Raw genomic sequence first — 19,484 nt, 5'->3', positions numbered from 1 at the left:
ATTGACGGATAATGGTTCGGCCATGATTCCTGGCTTCTGGCCGAGGAGAGAGCTTCGAGACGTGAGTAGAATTATGCTTGAAGGATTCACAGGAACTATCGCTTCTGGGGATATTGACAAATTTGACATTCACTCGCAGTGCATCTTGCTGATCTACTCATGCAACACTTCTACTCCCGTGTATTCTTGATACCTGTGACTCGAATTCAGATGAGAAATATGGTTCCACAACTCATCTCGGCTTTTGCAGACCGCACTGAACAATGGTAGTTATCAGCCTCTTCTACAAAGCTGCAGTTACAAGGCATGACTTCCTACCAAAGCAATCTTTCAGAGAAGTTATATATAGACCAAGCAACACACATACACACACACCCTCAGACCATCTTCTCAGTTTGAAATAATCACAAATGGTTAAAATACCCCATAGAGATTGGATTGGTTATATATCATTTTCATAATGGTATACATAACCCTCCTATACCCTTCTGATCCTGCTAGGACCTTTAAGCAAACCAACAACTGCTTCTCACATACTATATCTTTCTTGCAAGACATAGATACCTGGCATGTCGCAGGTCTCATTAAAACAGCCTTTTTATTATGTTACACACGACTGCAGAAGCGTAATATCAAGCGGCCAGCCATTTGTCGCGATGGTCTAGGGCATGGGCATGTGACAGAATCAACCCCATAGATCAACTGACTTGCCAGTACAAGAAACCAAGAATGTATACGCAGTCTAAACTCATGACTATGCAGGACAAGCCTGTTTCAAATGATTCAAATCAAGTGATGGAGTCACATTTCTTGTTATTCTCGTTGTGCATCGCATATAAGATGGATCCTAAATCAACTCCTCTGAAATACCGTAGATCATTGAACATACATATACAGCGAATGAATGCTACTCTCAAAATGGCACGTCCAGACCCCGAAGAACAAGAAATGGCAAGTACATCTAGCCAAAACAAATGAGGATGCTAAACTAAGGTTCATAGAACTCCTCCCTCGACGAAGCCCTCCACTGCACAACCTGCAAACTCGCCCAGCTCCCCCGCCCATCCCTATTCACAGCCCTCGCCACAGGCCTCTACAATCCCCGCCGCGACCCGCCCTTCCTGCATCCGCAGACAGCAGAGATAGACGGCGTATCCCCGCGAACGATACCGCCAGAGCCGCAGGTACCGGGGTATCAAAGGCTGATGACGCCAGCGCAGCACGAAAGCTACAGTACTGCTTTGGGAGAATTGGCGGAGCGGGAAGCGGGCAGAGGGGACGAAGACGGGGCGCTGTTCGCGCGGTACATGCTTGATTTCCATATTCATGTGCATTATCTCTCGCGGCGGGGGGTGTTGACGCTGTGTCGGGATGTCGAGGAGGTGCATGAGATGCGGCGGTGGAGGTGGAGGGTCGCGTTGGTGGATGATGTGCTTGCGGGTGCGGAGTACCCAGGGAAAGGATGTACGAGGGGAGGAGGGAAGAGAGGGGTGCGGCCGCCGAACGAGAATCCGCATCTGTCGATGTATCAGATGGCGCTGTGGAGGCGGAGGTGGATGGCGCGGCGGCAGCGGGTGGACGAGGTGCGCCTCAAGTGGGCGGCAATTGTCGAGGAGAGGCGAAGGCAAAGGGCCGCGGCGGCCAGGACAATCAAAGTGAGGTTGCACTGTTCGCGGGAGGGATATAAGACTTTCATCCGCGAGGTCGAGGTCGAGGGCGGTACGTTTGATCAGCGGGACATAACTTGAATAAGACGAGATTCTGTCCAACATGCTGTCATTGAAACGCTTTTAGGAAACATCGCCTACGTACAAGAGCACTTGCAATCGAGGTAAAAGGCAAAACGGGATGAATCGAACGAATGACATGCCAGCTGCATGCCGGGACCAGGGTAAGGAAAGAGACTGGAAAGAGACTGAATCACGGCTGAGAAACCAAAAACAACGCCAAGTCTTTCGTGCCTATGCGGATATCAATCGACCAATGAAAAACCAGATATACGGGGAGAAAAGTCTTGAATCGTCAAAGTGTCACAAGAAGTCAAAAAGGTATACTGCAAAGGAAAGGAGAATCCAGCTCAAAGAGAGACGCGGGTAGTGTTTCTGACACTACCCACAGTAGTGAAATCGTTCCCGGGCACATTCTGATGCCCCAAGCGCTGTCCATGGACAGTACCTGCTGTAGGCACAATGCGCTTCAGTCAGCTCGTTACACCTCCTCTGTTCCCGTCATCGCAACATCCTGAGATTCCTCACGGATCGGCTGCTTGACATCCACCGGGTACTGCTCCCGACAGGACTCGGTCGGTTGCATACCCTCCGGCTGCTTGCTGTCCCCGTCTGGGCGCTTCTTGCCCAGTCTTTGGCACCAATGCTCAGCACTAACAAGAGTATCATTGACCACACCGCTGACCTGCGCCATCATGTCCAAACCCTCCTGCGCCAGCACCAAAATACGGTGAGCGCCGAGCGTCGCGTCGGAGTTGGACGCCGGTGAGTCGGGAGGAGGCTGGGACGTCGAGGCGACCTGGAACCGGTGCGGCAGGGAAGTAAGATGGCGACGGACCAGGTGGCGCGCGTTCTCCGGTAGAGCTCCGCCGGCATACTTGGAGACGACATCGACGACCTGTTTCAAGGTCGAGAGGACATCCTCTTTGACGGCCTGAATACGCTGCGACAGCAACGAAGCGTCGCCCTCGCCGTTCTCCCGCCTGGCGCTATCCCATTCCTTGATCGCGCCCTGAAGAGCGATGATGGCCTTGCCCAGCCGGCCGTTGGCCCACCGCAGCCAGGTCAGGCAGTATTGCAAACTGCGCAGGGACTCCTCGCTCATGGCGACGCCCAGGCCGGACGTGGAAATCACCAGCCGGCTCTGCCAGGTGGCCGGGCTCTGGCGAGATGACGGCCGGCCGATTTCCTCATAGTTCGGCGACTTGTTGTCGTCATATGGCGGAAGAGGCTCGGAGTGCGACAGGTCCGAGGAGCTGCGCATGCGCTGGGAGTCCATGGTGTCGTTCTCATCTGCGAGTCCTTTCTCCACGTCCACGTCTGGCAACTGCTGCTTCTCGGCACTTACTTTCCGTCTCTTCTGCGCTGGGTCCGTGGAGTTGGATTCGCGCCGCTGCAGTGCCCAACGGAGACCGCTCTCAACACCGGTCTTGCGACCTACGGTCCCAACGGTATTGGCAACAGGGGAGCCGATGTTGCGCTCGATAAACTCGGCGCCAGACTTGAAACGCGGCGAGTATGATTTGGACGAGGTATATGCGGACATAGACCCGTTGATCGCCGAGGAGATCAGCGGATGGGTAGAGGTAAGTAGGGACAGGAGGGGTTCAGGCTGGGGCTTGGAGTCGGACGGGGCATTGGAGGGATTGTTTTGCGTTGAAGTTCGAGGGGATGGATGTCCATAATCTGCAAAGCAATCAATGGTTCTGTCAGCCTGCCATTGACAGCCAAGAGGCGAGGAGATATTACCCGCACGGAGCCCCTCAAGCGCCTGAGCCGCCTCTATATCATCCATGGAGAGAACACTGGTGGCCCGACGAGAGCGCTCGTCGGCCACGGAATGGTTATCGACATCCATCATGGAGGATGGAACATGCTGAAAAGAGGAGAAAGCCGTAGCAGGGGCGGAGAAGGGGGAGGAGGCGGATGAAGAGGAGGGCGTTTGCGTCGTGGTGGTGGAGGTAGCGGCGTCTCGGCCAGATGATACGAGACGGGCTTCCATGAGAATAGCGCTGTTTGCTGGTGTTATTTTATGATTCCAACGGAAGACCAGGGTATCCTGGATCAGAATTAGTCCTAGATAGCCCTACTTGGGTCCTCCGGAGTCGGTCCCCCGTATCGAGTTTGCACCCAACACAGTCACTGCAACTATGTATGTCGTAAACTGAACCAGCGGTGGCGTTCGTCCTAGATAGGTATGTGATTGACGACCACAGACGCTCCTAATAGTTAAAATGGGAGATAATAATGGCCAGCAGCAGCAGCATGAAGTGGGAAGTGGGAAATGAGGATTCAGCGTGGGCGGTGATGGCGTCGAGTGATTGATCAGGATCCAAGCTTTCACGTGAAAGGAAAAGAGAAACAGTCGAAGGAAGACGCCCAACGGAGAGTGTCCGGTCAGGATGGGTATCCTGAGGAGGAAACTGGGCCCGAATTTACTCTCTTGCAAAATATTATTATTATTCTAACTCCTAGATATATCATCCTACTACCACACAATAATTGCTTCGGCTTCACCATCTATCTAGTCGTAGTGACAGGAGCCCATGTCATCCGAAATAGGCTGAATGTGAACGGGAACATCCCCTCTCCACAATCTTCACTTCTTGCATGGTTCATGATCATCATCGACCCCCCCAAAACGGATCCCTCGACGACAGTCTCGCTGTGATTGATGGATCTTAACAAGTCCATCGGCATGGTCATCACATGCTGGTATTGTCGGTATTATTGACTCCCTAGGATTGAGCGTTTGCCCCTTGTCTCGCTTGCTGTACCCCAGCACTTTTGCACTTTGGCTTCTGATTCTCAACGGTTCCCGTTTCTGGAGCCTGCCGTGACATGTGATGGTGCTGTCAATGCCGCCTGACCGCCTTCTGCGGTATTGTGCCACGTGATTGTATTCCCCAAGGCGACAAGGATCGAGGCATCAAGTGTTTGGAATACCTAAGTAGATATTACCTACCAAGCGAGTCTGGAGAGTCTGGAGAGAATCCAAAGTTGTGTACACATATATCCTACGGACTAGACAAAGTACGTAAATGTAGTCGATCACTCCACAGAAATCCCGTCCTCCTCGGCGTCCTCATATGCACCAGGCATCATCCCATACAGCATCGCTTCCACAGCATCTTCTCCTTCATATTCGTCTTCATCATCGGACTCCTCATCAACAGCATCCTTCGCCGTAAGCTGGCTGATCGCCTTGTGATTGACCCGGTAGCAAGCCAGAATTTCATTGGTCACCGACCGGGACGGCAAGTTGCCTGCCTTGATCTGGCAGAGGATCTCGCCAAAGGCATGGATTGTGAAACTGGCATGGCTATGCTTCCGGTACGTGTACGAGGCCAACAGCCGAAGCCATTCATCCTTGCTATGTCGCCACATATGGATCATCGGATGGTCCCCAAGGGACGGTGGAGGGATCTGCCGCGCTTCCTCTGCCGCCTCGCGCGCAAGGGGCGAGAAGGAGTTCTCCCCTGAAATAGAGCTGATCCATTGGCTGTAGAGTCTTTCAACCTCCCGCTGGGCATACTTGAGCGCAGCACGGAGCTGCCCGTGCTCGCTTTCCCCTTGCTTCTCGATCTCTGCTTCCCGCTGGGCCTCGTTCCACGGACGGACGAGATCCTCATCTCGATCGTACACACTGTCATTCTCCGGAAACGCTCGCTGCAGATCTTCCAGCGCTGCATGTCGCTCCTTACGGGCTACCTCGAATTTGAGGTAGTCTATGATGTTGGTTTTCTTGTGTTTGCGTCCCGCGTTCTTATACGCGGGAACCTCTCGAGCCTTGGGGCTGATCTTCTTCCGGTATTGCTGCCAGGCCTGCTCTGACAGGTGCACCCCTCCTTTGCGGCCGTCGACCAGATGGCTGAGCAGACAGGCCAGCTCCTTGGCTTTGGCCGAGTCAATCGACTCGTCGTATGCCACCTTCTCATGCTCAACGGTGCATCGGCCTAGATTCGAGGTCGTCAGGTTAAAGGTAAAGGCACTCTGAAGAAACTCGTCCGTCGACTGTATGTCCCTCATGGGCACCGAATGTTTGGTGAGTCCAAAATGCTCCGGCGGGAACTCCTTCGTAGGCAGGTCGGAATTCTGAAAGCGCTGCACAATGTTCTGGTCCCAGCATATCCACGGTGTATCTCCATCGTAGTCACCACCAGACAGCATATGTGCCAGTGGAACGTCACCCGTAGTGGGAAAGACGATGACATCCTTGAAGTGCCGAAGCTCCGGTTTCCACACGGCCCGTCGACGCTGGATATCGGAGGCCACGTGAGCAGGGAGACGACCGACCAGAACGTCCATGCCGTCAAGGAGATTGTCCTCGAATTGCCCCCGGGCATCGCGCCAGTTGTTCGAAAACCCAAAATGTACCTCGTGCTCTTTCAGAACTCCGTACGGGTCTGCAATGCAGAAGGCATAAGTGGAAAGCGGGACTTCGATATGCAACTCATCCACATATCTGTCAAGCAAGTCTCTCAGACATCTTCCCAGCCGCTTGCGTAAGGGGTAGAAACTCCGTGGAGCGAACCCAGCTTCGGTAAGCCTGATGATGGCCTCCGCATCGTTCGCAGTCCACTGCTCCAGGCGTCTCATCCTCTGGCTCATCACCGATGAGCCATCGTCGGCCATAGGCTTGATCTTCTGGATAAGGCTACGGCATAACACAGCACTGTTAGACTCCAGCACGCTGGCAAAGTCTTGAGAAATCGCCCTAATGCCAGCTCGGGTGAGCACGGCAATATACTCCCTGATCTGTCCACCGTGCTCCAGAATGGCAAGCAACTGGGTGTTCAGTTCCACCGGGTGCAAGGGTTTAGACCATTTGACCACCTCAAATGCGAGTTTCTCATCATCGACCGGTTCCCGCCAAGCTTGTGGATGCGGCTGGATCTTCAACTGGGAATCTGATATCTGAATCCAGAAATCATCACCCCTTACAGCAATGTCAGAGTTGTGGCGGTCCACCATCCATAGCCCTTTAGCACCCGCAATCCTTCCCTGAAAAGCGCTAGGGGTGTTTCCAGTGATACCTAACTGATCGCAGATTGCATTAGCTAAACCTCTAGACATGAGAGCGCAGCCATCGTTCATGACTAGACGGTTCGGTACATCTTTGAGATGCAAGATCTGCCATGGCTTCAAGGTAATTGTAGCATAAGTTTTGGACAGTCCTAGCGAGATCCGCTGAAACAGTTTGCAATTGGACTGGTTCACATTGGCTTCCAGGGGTATGTGCCAGTCCATCAGCGCTTCCAGACTCATCGGTGTATGACTATCGCTCTCTTGACCCTGAGGAGCAACGGATGGCATCGTGCCCAGGCTGTGTACAAAATCGACACCATCGATCGCAAAGAACTCCACTCTGAACCTTGGCTCTGTCTTCTTGACTTTACGCTTTGTCTTGACCTCTTCCACGTAGAAGGGCCGCCATGTCCTACCCAGGCATCGATGGACATGCTGGGTGAGCCACAGTGCTAGACTCTCGCGCAAAAGTGTTGGATGCGAGTTGAAGCGTAGATGGCGCGGTGGCCGGGCCGGCGCAGGCATTGTCAAGCTGAGAAATCGATCGGAGCCAAAGCGTCGGCGGAACCGGCAGGTTCGCTCCGTCTTGAGGGGATTCAATCTGAATCTGAGGATGCCCGGTTCCGACTCACTGCACCAGTCCAAGGCGCCTGTAAGGATTACGACCTCCGAGTGCTTATCCGTCTTGAATGAACCAGTAGCCGCTTCCCATGCTTTGCTGGTCGACTTTTCTGGAAGTGGCTTCCCACATCGCTGATTATGGCCTTCAATCCACTTCCAGAACTCACCGTATGACTTGAAGGACATGCTGCTCCCAACTAGCATGCGGTCCAAAGGCACATCCCATGCTCTACCAACCCGTTCCAGCTCGTACCGATATCGCAGAGGAATCGACTTTGGAAAGGGTTGCTCTAGTGAGAACGGCCCACTGTGCAGGAGCTGTTCCCTGATTCGTCCCTCAATCGAATGAGGGGCGTCTTCGGGAGGCATTTCAGTCACCGTTCCTGCATCATCCATGGTCACGTTCATCTCGTGGCCGATCAAATGCCCCACGACTGAGTCTTCGTACATAGAATTAGAGTCTAACATGGGCTCAGTGGCTTCGGTAACCGTCGAGGTGAAGGAAGTATCAAGCTGGCGCCGGGATTCACGGCCAAAGGACGTGGCGACAGTGGAGAAGGTAAAATTCAGCCCTGCATGCGCACTAGGAGCCGTGTCGTATCGCCGAACATTGTCTGGAGCGGTAAGCTTTTCGAGAAATCGGGATGCTTCTTTCCCTCTATCCACTACCATAGGGGTCTTAAAGACATGAACGGACTCGTTGACCATTAGCGAGGAACCAGTGTTCCAATTGTCCCTGCCAATAGCAAGGGACTCAAGCTCATCGCCATCCACAGGGGCGTGCTTTTGAGCGTTGGGGTTCTTCACCGGTGAGTTGGGAGCGGTGTGATACTCTTCGTCATCCTCCTCCTCTTCTTCAGGAATTCTTCTCTTAAGCGGCCTGAACACCGTGCTTGGTGAGATTTCCATACGACTGCCATCTGCATAGGCGCGGACCGAGCCTCTGCTCAGCAAGTATATCTCGTCATCCACGAGCTTCAGCAGATACGCAAGGCGCTCGTCCTTCTCATGCGTAGAAATGACGGTGGGATCCGCAACCACCAATTGGTCTCTCCTTGACAAGGCTGAACGGCTCTGCGATATACGGCCCACGCCACTGCGCGTATCCAAATGCGAAGTCGAGCGAGAATGGACCCATTCCTCAAAATCGTTCAAGATCCGGCCAAGGTCAACCTCGCGGTTGAAGTAGAGCCGTTTGAGGCCTTTATACGTGCGCCATCGAGGAGTCTGCTCATTGCGGCCAACTGACGGCGAATAGATTCGAGGATTGGGAATTTCAAGATGAAATTGTTCGTTGAGGGTTTCGATCAATTGATATAGCTCTTGCCCGCTCTTGACAGGAGTGCGAGGGATGGCCATGTCTTTTTCCGATAGGAGGTAGCTACAGCTAAGGTATCCATCCAAGCTGATATGAGCTCGCCAATGGATAGAATTCGACTTGTCCTTGGCTGTACTTTTATCGGCAGGCAGTTGTCAATCGATCCAGGCTTACAGAGTGGTAAGGAAGCAGATTATCGTCCCATACTCTGTATCCGAATGGACGAAACAAACAACGGTATGGTCCCGATGGAATTGATCATCATCAAGAGAACAAGAAGTGACAGGCAGTGTCAATCAACTGAGACACCTAACTAGGGGCAGAGAGTGCAGAAAGTACGCTGTCAGCTCGATCCATTCCAATCGAATATGGGGGGTGAGGGGAACAATAGATCGACTGATACAAAAGTACTAGGTACTCAAGTAGCTCATACTCTTTTCGTCTTGACGGCGGTACGAAGTACCTTGGAAACTTTAAGAAACTTACCTATCATTATCATCACTCAATTATCTAACAGTCTGTTCCTTGGTTCATGCAGAAGAATGAAGAGAGTTGACGGCGTCCGTCATTTCCATAATCCACACGAGAGATTGGGGCCTCTCTCCATTCCCAGCAAATCATATTCTCGGATATTGGCGCCTTCCGCTGCGGATCCATCATGAGATGTCAGAGATATGACGTGGTCAATTTTACTTTTTCTTATCTTCAGGAGGATCCTCTTAGGGAGTCCTTCATATGGACCACGATGTTGTTCTGAGCCGTCCTAGACAGACCCTCGTGGTTGTAATGCATCCGTTGCCGTTGCTGGGTAAACAAACAACGTGGAGCACGTTGTTACCGCCAAGCCAGATCACTCGGGCTGAGACTGAGCCACGTACTGTCGAGGGAGGGGAGAAGTCTGGGAGAAACCAAGACAGTCATTATCAGGTATAGGCGAAAAAAAGGTCGTTTAATAATGTCCTATGAATAGCGAAAGTTACATATTGCGCACATGGTCATGAGCGAAAACGACATCACAACAACCATGCTGCAACGAAACGATTCCACAACCATTGGTCCTGCTCTGCCAACGCCCGATCGTCCCGTTTTGGAGACTTTGGCTTTGTATCGTGCCGCTCACGAATTGTTGTAACGGTCCAGAGATCAGCCTCAGCGGGCTTGACGCTCTTGCATCGGGTCACGACCTTGTATCCAATGACAAGGAACAGATAGAGAGGAACAGCGACATAAGATGTAATCAAGGCCATATAGTCGAATGCTTCTGGATGAGTGGCTAGCTCTGCGACATCCAAGCCTCTCATCAGTGAAAGGAGAATGCAGCTCATCAGAGCGACCCATGACCCGCAAGCGCCGAAGGGAGCTCTGAAGGCCAGCGCCGAGTCAGGGACTTTCTGGGCCTTGCGCGCGCGCACAAATGAAATATGCGTGATCAGGATTGAGATCCAAGTGAGAAGGCTGAACATGGTGATTATGTTGACAAAGTACCCGAAAAGAACCTTGGAGTCGTTGTAAATGTTTAGATATGCCAATGATGCTAGAATGGCGCATGTGCCCAACGAATAGACAGGTACTCCCCTACTATCGGTTCTTGAGAAGAAGGAGGGGGCTTTTTGTTCCTGCGACAGCCCGCGGATGGTCTGGGTCGCCATATGAAGGGCTTGGTTAGCAGCTGATAGAACAAACAGCAGAAAACACGCATTTAGAATGCTTGGAAGGGTCGGTATATGGGCCATTCTGATTGCCACCACAAAGACAGAGACAGTCGTCGGCTTGGAGGCGTTGCTCGCAAAGGCCAAGTCTTCGGAGTCGTATGGAATGAGCATACCGAGCAGCGTTACGCTGACAATGTTGAAAATTAAGATCCGATAGAATGTGAGCTTGATGGCGCGCCCTGCAGCCTTGGGTGTGTTCCCGGTTTGCAGCATGGTCATCCCAAGGAGCTCACTACCCAAGTACGCGAATATTGTGGACGGCATCGTCTTGCACACGGCTTGTAGCTTTCCCACCAGTGCATGTTCGCCGTAGGAAGCAAAGGCGCCTGGGTCGCTCCAGTATCTGAAACCCCTTCTATCGTGATCCGGTCCGCCCCCAAGTGCAATGACCACCGAGAGCACTGTAAGCGCAAACAAGACCAGGATTTTGAAAGATGACAGAGCGAACTCGTATGGTCCGATGAAGTGAGCGGCCCAGTAGTTCACAGAGCTGATGACTACGAGAAATACAGTAACCCAAATCCCGGGGTTTACATCCTCTGCATCGAGCCAATATGATATCACGAGCGCCGCCGCAGTCAATTGGTTGGGAGTAACAACCAAGTATTTGAGCCAGTAGCTGTTGGAAAGATTGTATCAGCGTCTCAGCTCAGTTAGACTGATCATGAGGGGAAGCCGTACCTCCAACCCAGTGTAAAGCCAACGGCAGGGTCACAGAACCGAATGGCATGATCCACAGCAGTCGATGGCTCAGGAAACCAAGCAGCAACCTCTCCTAGCGCACACAGGGTCAAGTAGACAACTATACCCACAGTCGTGTAAGAAATGACAATCGCGGCAGGCTTGACAGATCAGCATCGCGAACCTATCATCTCGCCTAAAACGAATACTAACCCCGGCCCTTCGACAGTGTTAACTGCAGCTCATGGGCGATCTATGTTGGCTGTGCCTTACTTTGAAAGTGCATTTCCGGCTCCAATCATCAATCCGGTGTTGATAGCTCCGCCGATCGCTAGAGGTCTGTGAGCAAAGGCTTCGAAGACTTCCGAACTCCTTGAGAAAGACAAACCTATCATCGTAGTTTGGCGTGGTATCAGGACTCCAAAGACTCGTATCCTTGTGGAGCCAGACTCACTTGGTGCTGCTTCATGGAGACTTCGGATTCGGTTGCTGATCGAGTGTTGTGCATTATCCTGAGACATGTCTGGCTGGCATCCTTCATTTGGCCCCGTCTGATCTCAATGAGAAGTAGAGAATAGCGAGATACATACTGACAGTGCATTTGGGAAAACCGAGAGTGTTGCGAGTTCTCAAGGGTTGAAGGCGAACAGAGCTAAAATAAAAATGGAAGGGACGATAAACACTGCATTTCCCAGTGCTGATGCCTTGCGGATGAATTTCAACAGCTAGCCTTAGAGACTGGGATTGCGCAGAGCTGGTGATTCTATAGTCAATGCATTATGGATTGCTAAAATAAGTACTCAGAAGTGTTTTGCTTTGGCAAGGAATCTAGGAGTCCGCTGGAGGATTAAAGATGGTTGGCCATAGAAAAAAAAAACACGGTTCTATGATTTGTTGGACCCGGTAATGAAGTAGAGGTGGTGGTATCAATGATTTGTTTCCCGACTTTCCCCTGTAGCCAGCGTCTAGAATAGAAAGGGGACAAAAGGATAATAAAGACATCAATACAAGTCAAACGCCAGCACAGTCTAAAAACCGAGGGGTGAATCACATAAGAGGAGAAACAATGAGGCGAGTCTCAGGACCAGAGCAAAGCCAGTCTGCCCCAGACGACGCAAAGTCGTAAAGACATGAAACTTGGCGCAGCTCACAGGGCACGTCTAGCGTCGCCTTCTGTCGCTGCTGATACTCGTTCAACATGGAAAGGACCGCTTATCTGCTCATGTATAGCGAATCGCTCGACTCAGCCCTGGGGAAGATCCGAGTGTACAGCGAGTCACTAGACTCTGTCCGTGGGAATTCCCGTTGCTGAGCTCTCGAGATGGTACGGTCTGTGTAGATACCCTTGGCGGTGCCTCTAACGACCGTCTCGAGATACTCTCGGAAGTCGGTTGGTCTGAAATCGGGATAGAGCTCCTTCGCGTCCAGGTAGCCCAGATACTTTGCGTATTCCGGGTTGTTGTCGCCGCGAATACCCCAAGACAATTGGTATTCGGCAAGGTATCGAGGAATGAACTTGACTGGATCAAAGGGATAGGTCTCGCTAGACTGGCGGGCCGCAAGAACTCGAGTGTAGACAGTCTCTTCCGAAACCTGTCGAAAACAATCTGTTAGACAGAAATTCCGTGCAAGATGACCAACAACACCTACATAGTTTCTTTGAATCTTCTCCTCGCCGATCTCTTCGAGCATATCGTAAATCTGGTTCTGGGTCACGACTGTGTTGTACGCGAAAACCATCTTGTTCAATGTCCGATCATCCACGATAATTCTGGCGATGTAGCGTCCGATATCTCTCAGGTCCGTCAAGGCAGTGCGAGTGTTGCCGTCTCCCACGATCTCGTTGTTTGCCGTGGTCATGGCATAGTCTACTCGTCCGGACTCGAGTCTAGGGTACGAAAGCTGGTACCACCAACCAACATCGACAATGGTGTATGGAAGCCAGAGTTGTTTGATGTGATTGTAAACAGTCTCTTTCTGGAGAGTAGAACCACACGTCAATACATCTTCAAAAATTTACAGGAAGACAGTCAGGATGGTTCAGCTTACCTCATCTCTCAACCACATGATGCCGCCGGGCGGAGCCACTGTGATAAAACCGCATGGGACAAATCGCTTGACACCAGCCTTTTTCGCAGCCTTTGCAAGAGGAATCTGGTCTTGTTGTTCGGCGGGACCGACACAGCTGATGACAATATCGATATCTGTAAGCGCTTCGGCGAGTGACTCCTCTGAGCCTCTCAGATCGCATCTGCGCACTTTCACACCTCGTTCTTGCAGGGACACAATGGCAGGTTTTTGGACCGATCGGGGACGAACAAGCGCATAGACTTCCTGTAAGTGATATTGCAGTCAGAATACGGTGCTATCCTTTCCCGAGAATAATTCAGCAAGCGGGAGACTCACAAAGATTGGGTTCTCAAGGAGTCCATTTGCGATTGAGCCGCCAGTCTCACCGGCTGCTCCAACCAGCAAGACTCTAGTGCGCGACATGATTGAAATGTTTCTTGGGGTTTGAAACTTCGTGGCAACGGAGTGTTTTGGGAAGATTTGCGGCAAAGCAAGTGGACTGTGGAAGGGTTTGAAGCACGTAAGCAGAAGGAAACGAAGATAAAGAGTTTCCAACTGTAGCAGATCGAGGATCAGTCGACGTTATAAAATGGCAGCGTCCCACCCAAGGATGACTACTACCCACAATTTCCAACCCAGAGTGGCCAGTAGTGGGTCGAAGGTGGATATTCAATTCCCAAAAAGAGGAGCGCTGTATGGATATGCGTTGTCTAAGGGGGGTTTCAGTCATTCAGCCCGCTGCAATGAGGAGAACCGATCAACTACGTCTCTTCAGGTAAGATTTCCCATGAATTCCACAAGATTTGAATTCTATTGTTGTATTCAAAGAAATGTATGACTACAGACTTCAAATCTTTGACGATGCTCGGAAGGCCGGATCTTTTAAGGCGTTTCGATTCTTCACTCCTACGGGCCGGTGGCTCGGGAATGGAACCTAAATGGACCCTACGTCATTCTCACACGGCTTCCCGGACATTGGCAGAGTATCTATCATCAAAGACCCATCATCATCATTATTGACACACTTCGTTTCCATTGACAGTTTTGATGGAGTCGCTATTTGCTGTTTGGGAATCATATCTACCGCCTGTTACCCAGTCCACTTGGTATCTAGGTGTAGATATCATCTCATCGCACGACCATGGTGCGTTTGCCCGCTATTTACTGCGCAATAACAGGGCAGACTCGTTCTGCCCTCCTGAATATGCACGTCAGGGTAATTGGACATCACTGTTGCAGATAATAATGCGGGGAGAATCCCATTCAACCCCTCCTTTTTTGCATTAATGTTGCAAGCCCTCTGCGACTTGTTCTTGTTGGGGTTGTTTTATGTGGTAATCGCTCCCTAATTCTTTGGTTCATGACTAACCCCCCACGTCACAGATCTTCGGATCTGCATGGCGCTTTTTCAGCAGTAGCCAAGAACATTGCCCTCAAAACCTTGACTTGGTGACGACATATGACTATGTTACCTTGGTAGTACATCATTGGTTCATCATCAACCTGCAATAATGGACCTTGACGCTTCAGGTCCCGTGGTTAACATGAATTGGTGCCTTTCGAGGCAGATACAGCCCCAAAAATGGTCCGAGGCAAGGAGTACGGAGAAAGTCACGTTCCGAGCACCCAAAATGAGGGCTAACGGATTAGGGTACTCTGTAATTAATTGCCACCTACTTAATGCAGACTGTGCCATTGAAGGTCCTATCCTAGCATTAAAGGCTATTACCTCCAGAGCAGGATTCAAGAGCAAAGACCTAACACACAGGAATTAACAGTCTCTCTGCAATAAAATACAGAGCTTGCATCATCCTTAGGTATCACCTGCCTCAATGGCACATTTTGTCTTGTGTATTCAGCAATGCACTTAAGAAAGTGGCATAAGGACTTTTAAAGGATAACACCACCAGGAATATCAGAAGCAAAGTACTAACCACATACAATAGGTATGCGCCTACTACACTTCCTCACTGCCATGGAAGGTTCCATGTCCAGTTATACTGGTTTCGCCCCCAGGGGTAGTAAAGAGAAGAGTGTGGCTCTTATACAATATTAGATAAAAACTAAGACAGACTCAAAAGTAAGAGGAAATCAAGTAATTACACAAATTGGCATATAGTGAATTAAAATCAGACAAGACCTGAGTTTTAACGCGGCTATCTTGATTTAGAGACCCATTCATTTATGTTGCTGAGAATTAAGGGGCTTTAGGTCTTATTTAACATAAGACACCATATAACATATACTTAGACTTCAGTCTATATTATGCTGCCTTGGATTCTAAGTTCCATATCACTTTACATCCTATGCTGATGAGTTACCAAAGTCCCCTGCAGTTTCCAAGATAACCATTACTAAGTCTTGCATAGCCTAGTAAGAAACAAATTTGTCATACTGTATATATCTGAGATGTATACAAACAGGAGCTTTCAAGTTCACTAATCCCTGGTCAGTTACTGTTCTGTGTACATGTAAATTGTCCCACTTATATCTAGAGCAACCTGGCTTGCATATCTTAAAGAATACTCCTTTGCATAGGTCAAAGTCAGATGCCATATAGAATAGTTATGTCTGTTTCAGCGCAGAATGTCTTGTATATATAATAACATATCTATATAGCCTTTCATTTCGCAAAACTATGCTATTTCCATAGCACGTTAATGGACTTCTTCCTATAGGCCTTTTCTTGAAAAAATAGATAATAGCACAGTTTCCACCTAGATCACCATCTTATAGCTGTCTCTAAACCCACTATCTAAGTGTTTATGGAGTGATTCACAAAGATCTTCTGCTTAGCTTAACTAATTCCCCTGGATAAGCACATCCACAAGTGTTAAAAGAGTCCACCAAAAAAGTCAATCTCTCCTTAAACAAAGGTCCTCGATACATCCTAAGACAGTTCGAAAGATATTATCACGCTAATCAAGATGATATTAGCTTAAATAAAGAAGTGCTCCAAGGATCACAGTGCCATCATCTAGAGGACTAATCAAGCTGAGGACTTCTTCAGCTGCAATGTAATTTCCTTCCCTGATATAATTATACACCTGCCTTCTCCAGACTCACCTATTAATGGAGAGGGGTTCTTAATCATTGCTAATGGTCGCATATAGATCCATATCATCTTCATCTGGGACTGGAAGTGTCTGAAATGGCATTATAAAACATGTAGTAGGAGATGGTTACTATAGCTATACTAAAGCTTATAGTAGTCTGACTGCAGTGTTCTTTCCTTAAGATGAATAGGACTTTATTCTTACTACTTATATCTTCAAACTTATGAGAAAAGATTACAGATACAGCTTGCAACTTGATTCTATACATTGCTTGTGCCCCTAAGGTTTCCTCTAAGAAAGTAGTTTAATCATTTACTATTTATCAATTCAAAGCTCATTTCTAAGATATTGCCACTCTTGTTTCCCCAGAAGACCCTTTACAGATCTGACTTATATTCCAACTTTCAAGGGCATATAGTATGCTGTCTTCAACCCATTCATAAATTGCGCTTTAAATATAATATACAGTTCATGGTTAGGACAAGATAGAATACTGTAAAATACCTCTAAATAATCAACACCATCGCGAGAAAGAGCACTAGATACTTTCTGATAGGCACTTTTCTAAACTAAAGGCGAACTAGCTTAATATTAATAGGTATTCCTCCGAAAGCATCAGCAGGCTAATACTAACCTTGTGCCCTTGGTATCTTCCCATCATAAGGGTTGATTTGCTAAATACCCAGTACAACAGTATACAGGCCTTAGAGGCGTAGGTGGCTTGATTTTGATGGAGTGTTGGATGTTCAAGGAGCTCACTCATTCTTCATATAAGTTGCGTGCCGGCACCGTCCTGGGCAGCAGTAAATTAAGCAGTGGGATATTGAAGCAAATCATGCTAAATGAAAGGGACGCAATATAGATTATGATCCAAGCAACTAGAGAATCCTTATATTACATTTTCTAATTCTTTTTCCATATTTGTTCTCAAAACCGTGGCGGTATCTCTGCCATGTCTCTATCTTGGGAACTTGAGACAATGTTCTGAGATCCGATACCTTTGATCTTGGAGCCAGCTGAGTCTGCCGCCGTAGAGCACTGGAAAGGTGGGCTTTGCCTGAGAGGACAGTTTGTTATGCGGCAACAGTAACATCCCTGCATCTTGGTAGAATTCGACCAAGATGCAGGGATGTTACATACTACTAAGATACGCTACTGTAGAGTGGGCTTTATCTGAGAGGACAGTGCGCAACATCCCTGCATCTTGGTAGAATTCTACCAAGATGCAGGGATGTTGCGGCACATTGCGTCCACTGTTGGTTTGAGAATCCATTTGACTTTTTTACCTTCGCTATGATATTCTTCCCATCCACCTTAGATGAATACAAGGTTATCTCCTAGATCGCATTTAAGACTTCCTAGGTTCCGCTGGTAAAAAACGGATACTGAAACCTAAAAATGCAACGTGCGTTATCAGCCAATGACTAAGCCGCACCGTAGTAACTAACTAACTAGTTATGGGTCGCGACCGTCTGTTAGAAGAAGTAGAAGGACTTTTAAAATCACGTGGGTCGATGATGGAGTGACGACCACGGATCACCCCAACAATGGACGACTGCTCTCAGGCATGACTTCAGCACGTGATATATTCCATATCTTTTGGGCTATTATCCCTTAATAACTGCTGGAGTCCGCTGAGAGACGAGAATTTGATGGTGGCATGGAAGGCCCATATTGATACCAATTTCTTGCGCTTTTCAAATCTACGCTTTGTGTCTCGTTGGCTCACTTTGTTTTTGGGTTGACCTTAATCTCTGCCTTCCGTGGTTATGTGGCCGTTCGCGCTGGCTCTCATCGAATTACATTATGAGTGCACGAATTGACGACTGGGCTAGTATTTTCTTCTCTGGCTGCTATCCTTCCTTCAACGTTAACGAGGCAGCTTCAAGCCAACTTGAATTCGAACATTTCCCGCATGAAGATCGGTTTTGGAAGCTAGGGGACAGAGTGCACCAAACTGAACCACCGCGAGGTCCCATCCTAGTCCTTTGGTTGTACGTCAGGAAGCGAGGTAACAAAGCAACATACGTGGCTAAGACCGTAAGTATGCGGCTCCTAAAGATACCAATATAGGTACTTACGCAGAAAAAGTACCCAGATTACACGAAAGATGAGGCAAGAGATCAGCTCAAGCGCATTCCCTCTATTCAACACTCTGCGGAAGACGTCCAAAGAGATCTTGATCCGTTCCTTAATGAGGCAAAAGCTTACAAGCACATGGACCGGTTTTGCCCTGGGGCGCGCAGAATATACTTTCCTCGCTTTCACGGTGTGATCACTGATATCGATCCCTCTAAATTTCCTTACAAATACCGATTCAGACGTCGAGCGATAGTACTTGAAGCAATCAAGCCAGACATAAGTTGTCGACGCATACTTGCAGCAGCAGATCATACGCTACTTGACCTCGCCATCAACTTTTCTGATAGGCTCACCAAACTACCCCTGAGCTCCTTCGAGCGGGAATGGTACAAGTCTTTATTCGGCGACCGACTTCGGCGTGTACATGCTTTGTATGACATCGGGATCACCCATGGCGATATCCGAGACGATCATTTCCGACTTCCTGGAGACTTTTATGACACAGTTCTTTATGACTTTTCTATCTCATACACCTTCTCCGCGAAAAGACCATATTGTATCAATACCAGAAGGCCTTTACCGTTGTCGGAAATCAAGAGGCATGAACAACGACGCGTTGAAAATCAAGTATACAGACGGTAATCGAAATACGTGATTTGTGCGGTACGCTAGAAAGCTAACTCGTCAAATAGAGCTGAACAGCTGGATTTACGCGCTTATCTTGCTGAGAAACTACAGCTAAGCCTTGATGATGTAAGGGATTCGTTCACCTGCACTATTGACGAGGACCTGGATCTAATCATTCTGAAACCGGCATATCGCCCCGACGGTATGTTTTGTTATTTTCAATGTAAGTCGAACATGGTGAATGACTCTATTTAGGATTTACTATGCCGTCATTAGCATCTGTATTTCCCTTTCTGGAAGCAGTGCGACCTGGAGACCACCTCACTTGGCACATTCATAGAGCGCGACAGCTACAATACTATGAATGTGCATGGATTTTACACGGCAGTCTAAGGGAAAACGATCACTTCGACGTAATTCGCCAATCATTATCGATTGTCTCGTTGTGCGGCATCACATTGATTGATGTGGATAATCTTTCGATCGGTCAAGAATGCTCCTTTATTCTAGTTTTGCTTCCGCGATCCTGGGTGGTGGAAGGAGTCAGTAACCGTATCTTGAC

At 49.1% G+C, this 19,484-nt stretch overlaps 5 protein-coding genes across 5 annotated transcripts; 1 reads left to right on the top strand and 4 right to left on the bottom strand.

Moving 5' to 3' along the window:
* Positions 1 to 904: 904 nt before the first annotated feature.
* Aspvir_004193 (uncharacterized protein) lies at positions 905 to 1,748 on the top strand (the record flags this gene model as incomplete). Its single annotated transcript, XM_043267424.1, has 2 exons — positions 905 to 955; positions 1,002 to 1,748. 2 exons carry the CDS (start codon positions 905 to 907, stop codon positions 1,746 to 1,748), a joined length of 798 nt encoding a protein of 265 aa, XP_043123359.1.
* A 460-nt stretch (positions 1,749 to 2,208) lies between these two features.
* Aspvir_004192 (putative clock controled protein (Ccg-8)) lies at positions 2,209 to 3,729 on the bottom strand (the record flags this gene model as incomplete). The annotated part of the gene is made up of 1 exon (XM_043267423.1): positions 2,209 to 3,729. One exon carries the CDS (start codon positions 3,727 to 3,729, stop codon positions 2,209 to 2,211), a length of 1,521 nt encoding a protein of 506 aa, XP_043123358.1.
* Positions 3,730 to 4,778: 1,049 nt separating this feature from the next.
* Aspvir_004191 (RNA dependent RNA polymerase) lies at positions 4,779 to 8,735 on the bottom strand (the record flags this gene model as incomplete). The annotated part of the gene is made up of 1 exon (XM_043267422.1): positions 4,779 to 8,735. The coding sequence occupies one exon, from the start codon at positions 8,733 to 8,735 to the stop codon at positions 4,779 to 4,781; it is 3,957 nt and encodes a 1,318-aa protein (XP_043123357.1).
* Positions 8,736 to 9,707: 972 nt separating this feature from the next.
* Aspvir_004190 (putative amino acid permease) lies at positions 9,708 to 11,608 on the bottom strand (the record flags this gene model as incomplete). The annotated part of the gene is made up of 5 exons (XM_043267421.1): positions 9,708 to 11,025; positions 11,088 to 11,248; positions 11,301 to 11,307; positions 11,361 to 11,418; positions 11,476 to 11,608. 5 exons carry the CDS (start codon positions 11,606 to 11,608, stop codon positions 9,708 to 9,710), a joined length of 1,677 nt encoding a protein of 558 aa, XP_043123356.1.
* Positions 11,609 to 12,299: 691 nt separating this feature from the next.
* Positions 12,300 to 13,580, bottom strand: Aspvir_004189 (aromatic alcohol reductase; the record flags this gene model as incomplete). Its single annotated transcript, XM_043267420.1, has 4 exons — positions 12,300 to 12,680; positions 12,738 to 13,064; positions 13,137 to 13,421; positions 13,494 to 13,580. 4 exons carry the CDS (start codon positions 13,578 to 13,580, stop codon positions 12,300 to 12,302), a joined length of 1,080 nt encoding a protein of 359 aa, XP_043123355.1.
* Positions 13,581 to 19,484: the final 5,904 nt, after the last annotated feature.

This window comes from Aspergillus viridinutans, assembly GCF_018404265.1.
Source record: "Aspergillus viridinutans IFM 47045 DNA, scaffold_2, whole genome shotgun sequence".
Taxonomy (NCBI): Eukaryota; Fungi; Ascomycota; class Eurotiomycetes; order Eurotiales; family Aspergillaceae; genus Aspergillus; species Aspergillus viridinutans.
This window is presented reverse-complemented; position numbering and strand designations above follow the sequence as displayed.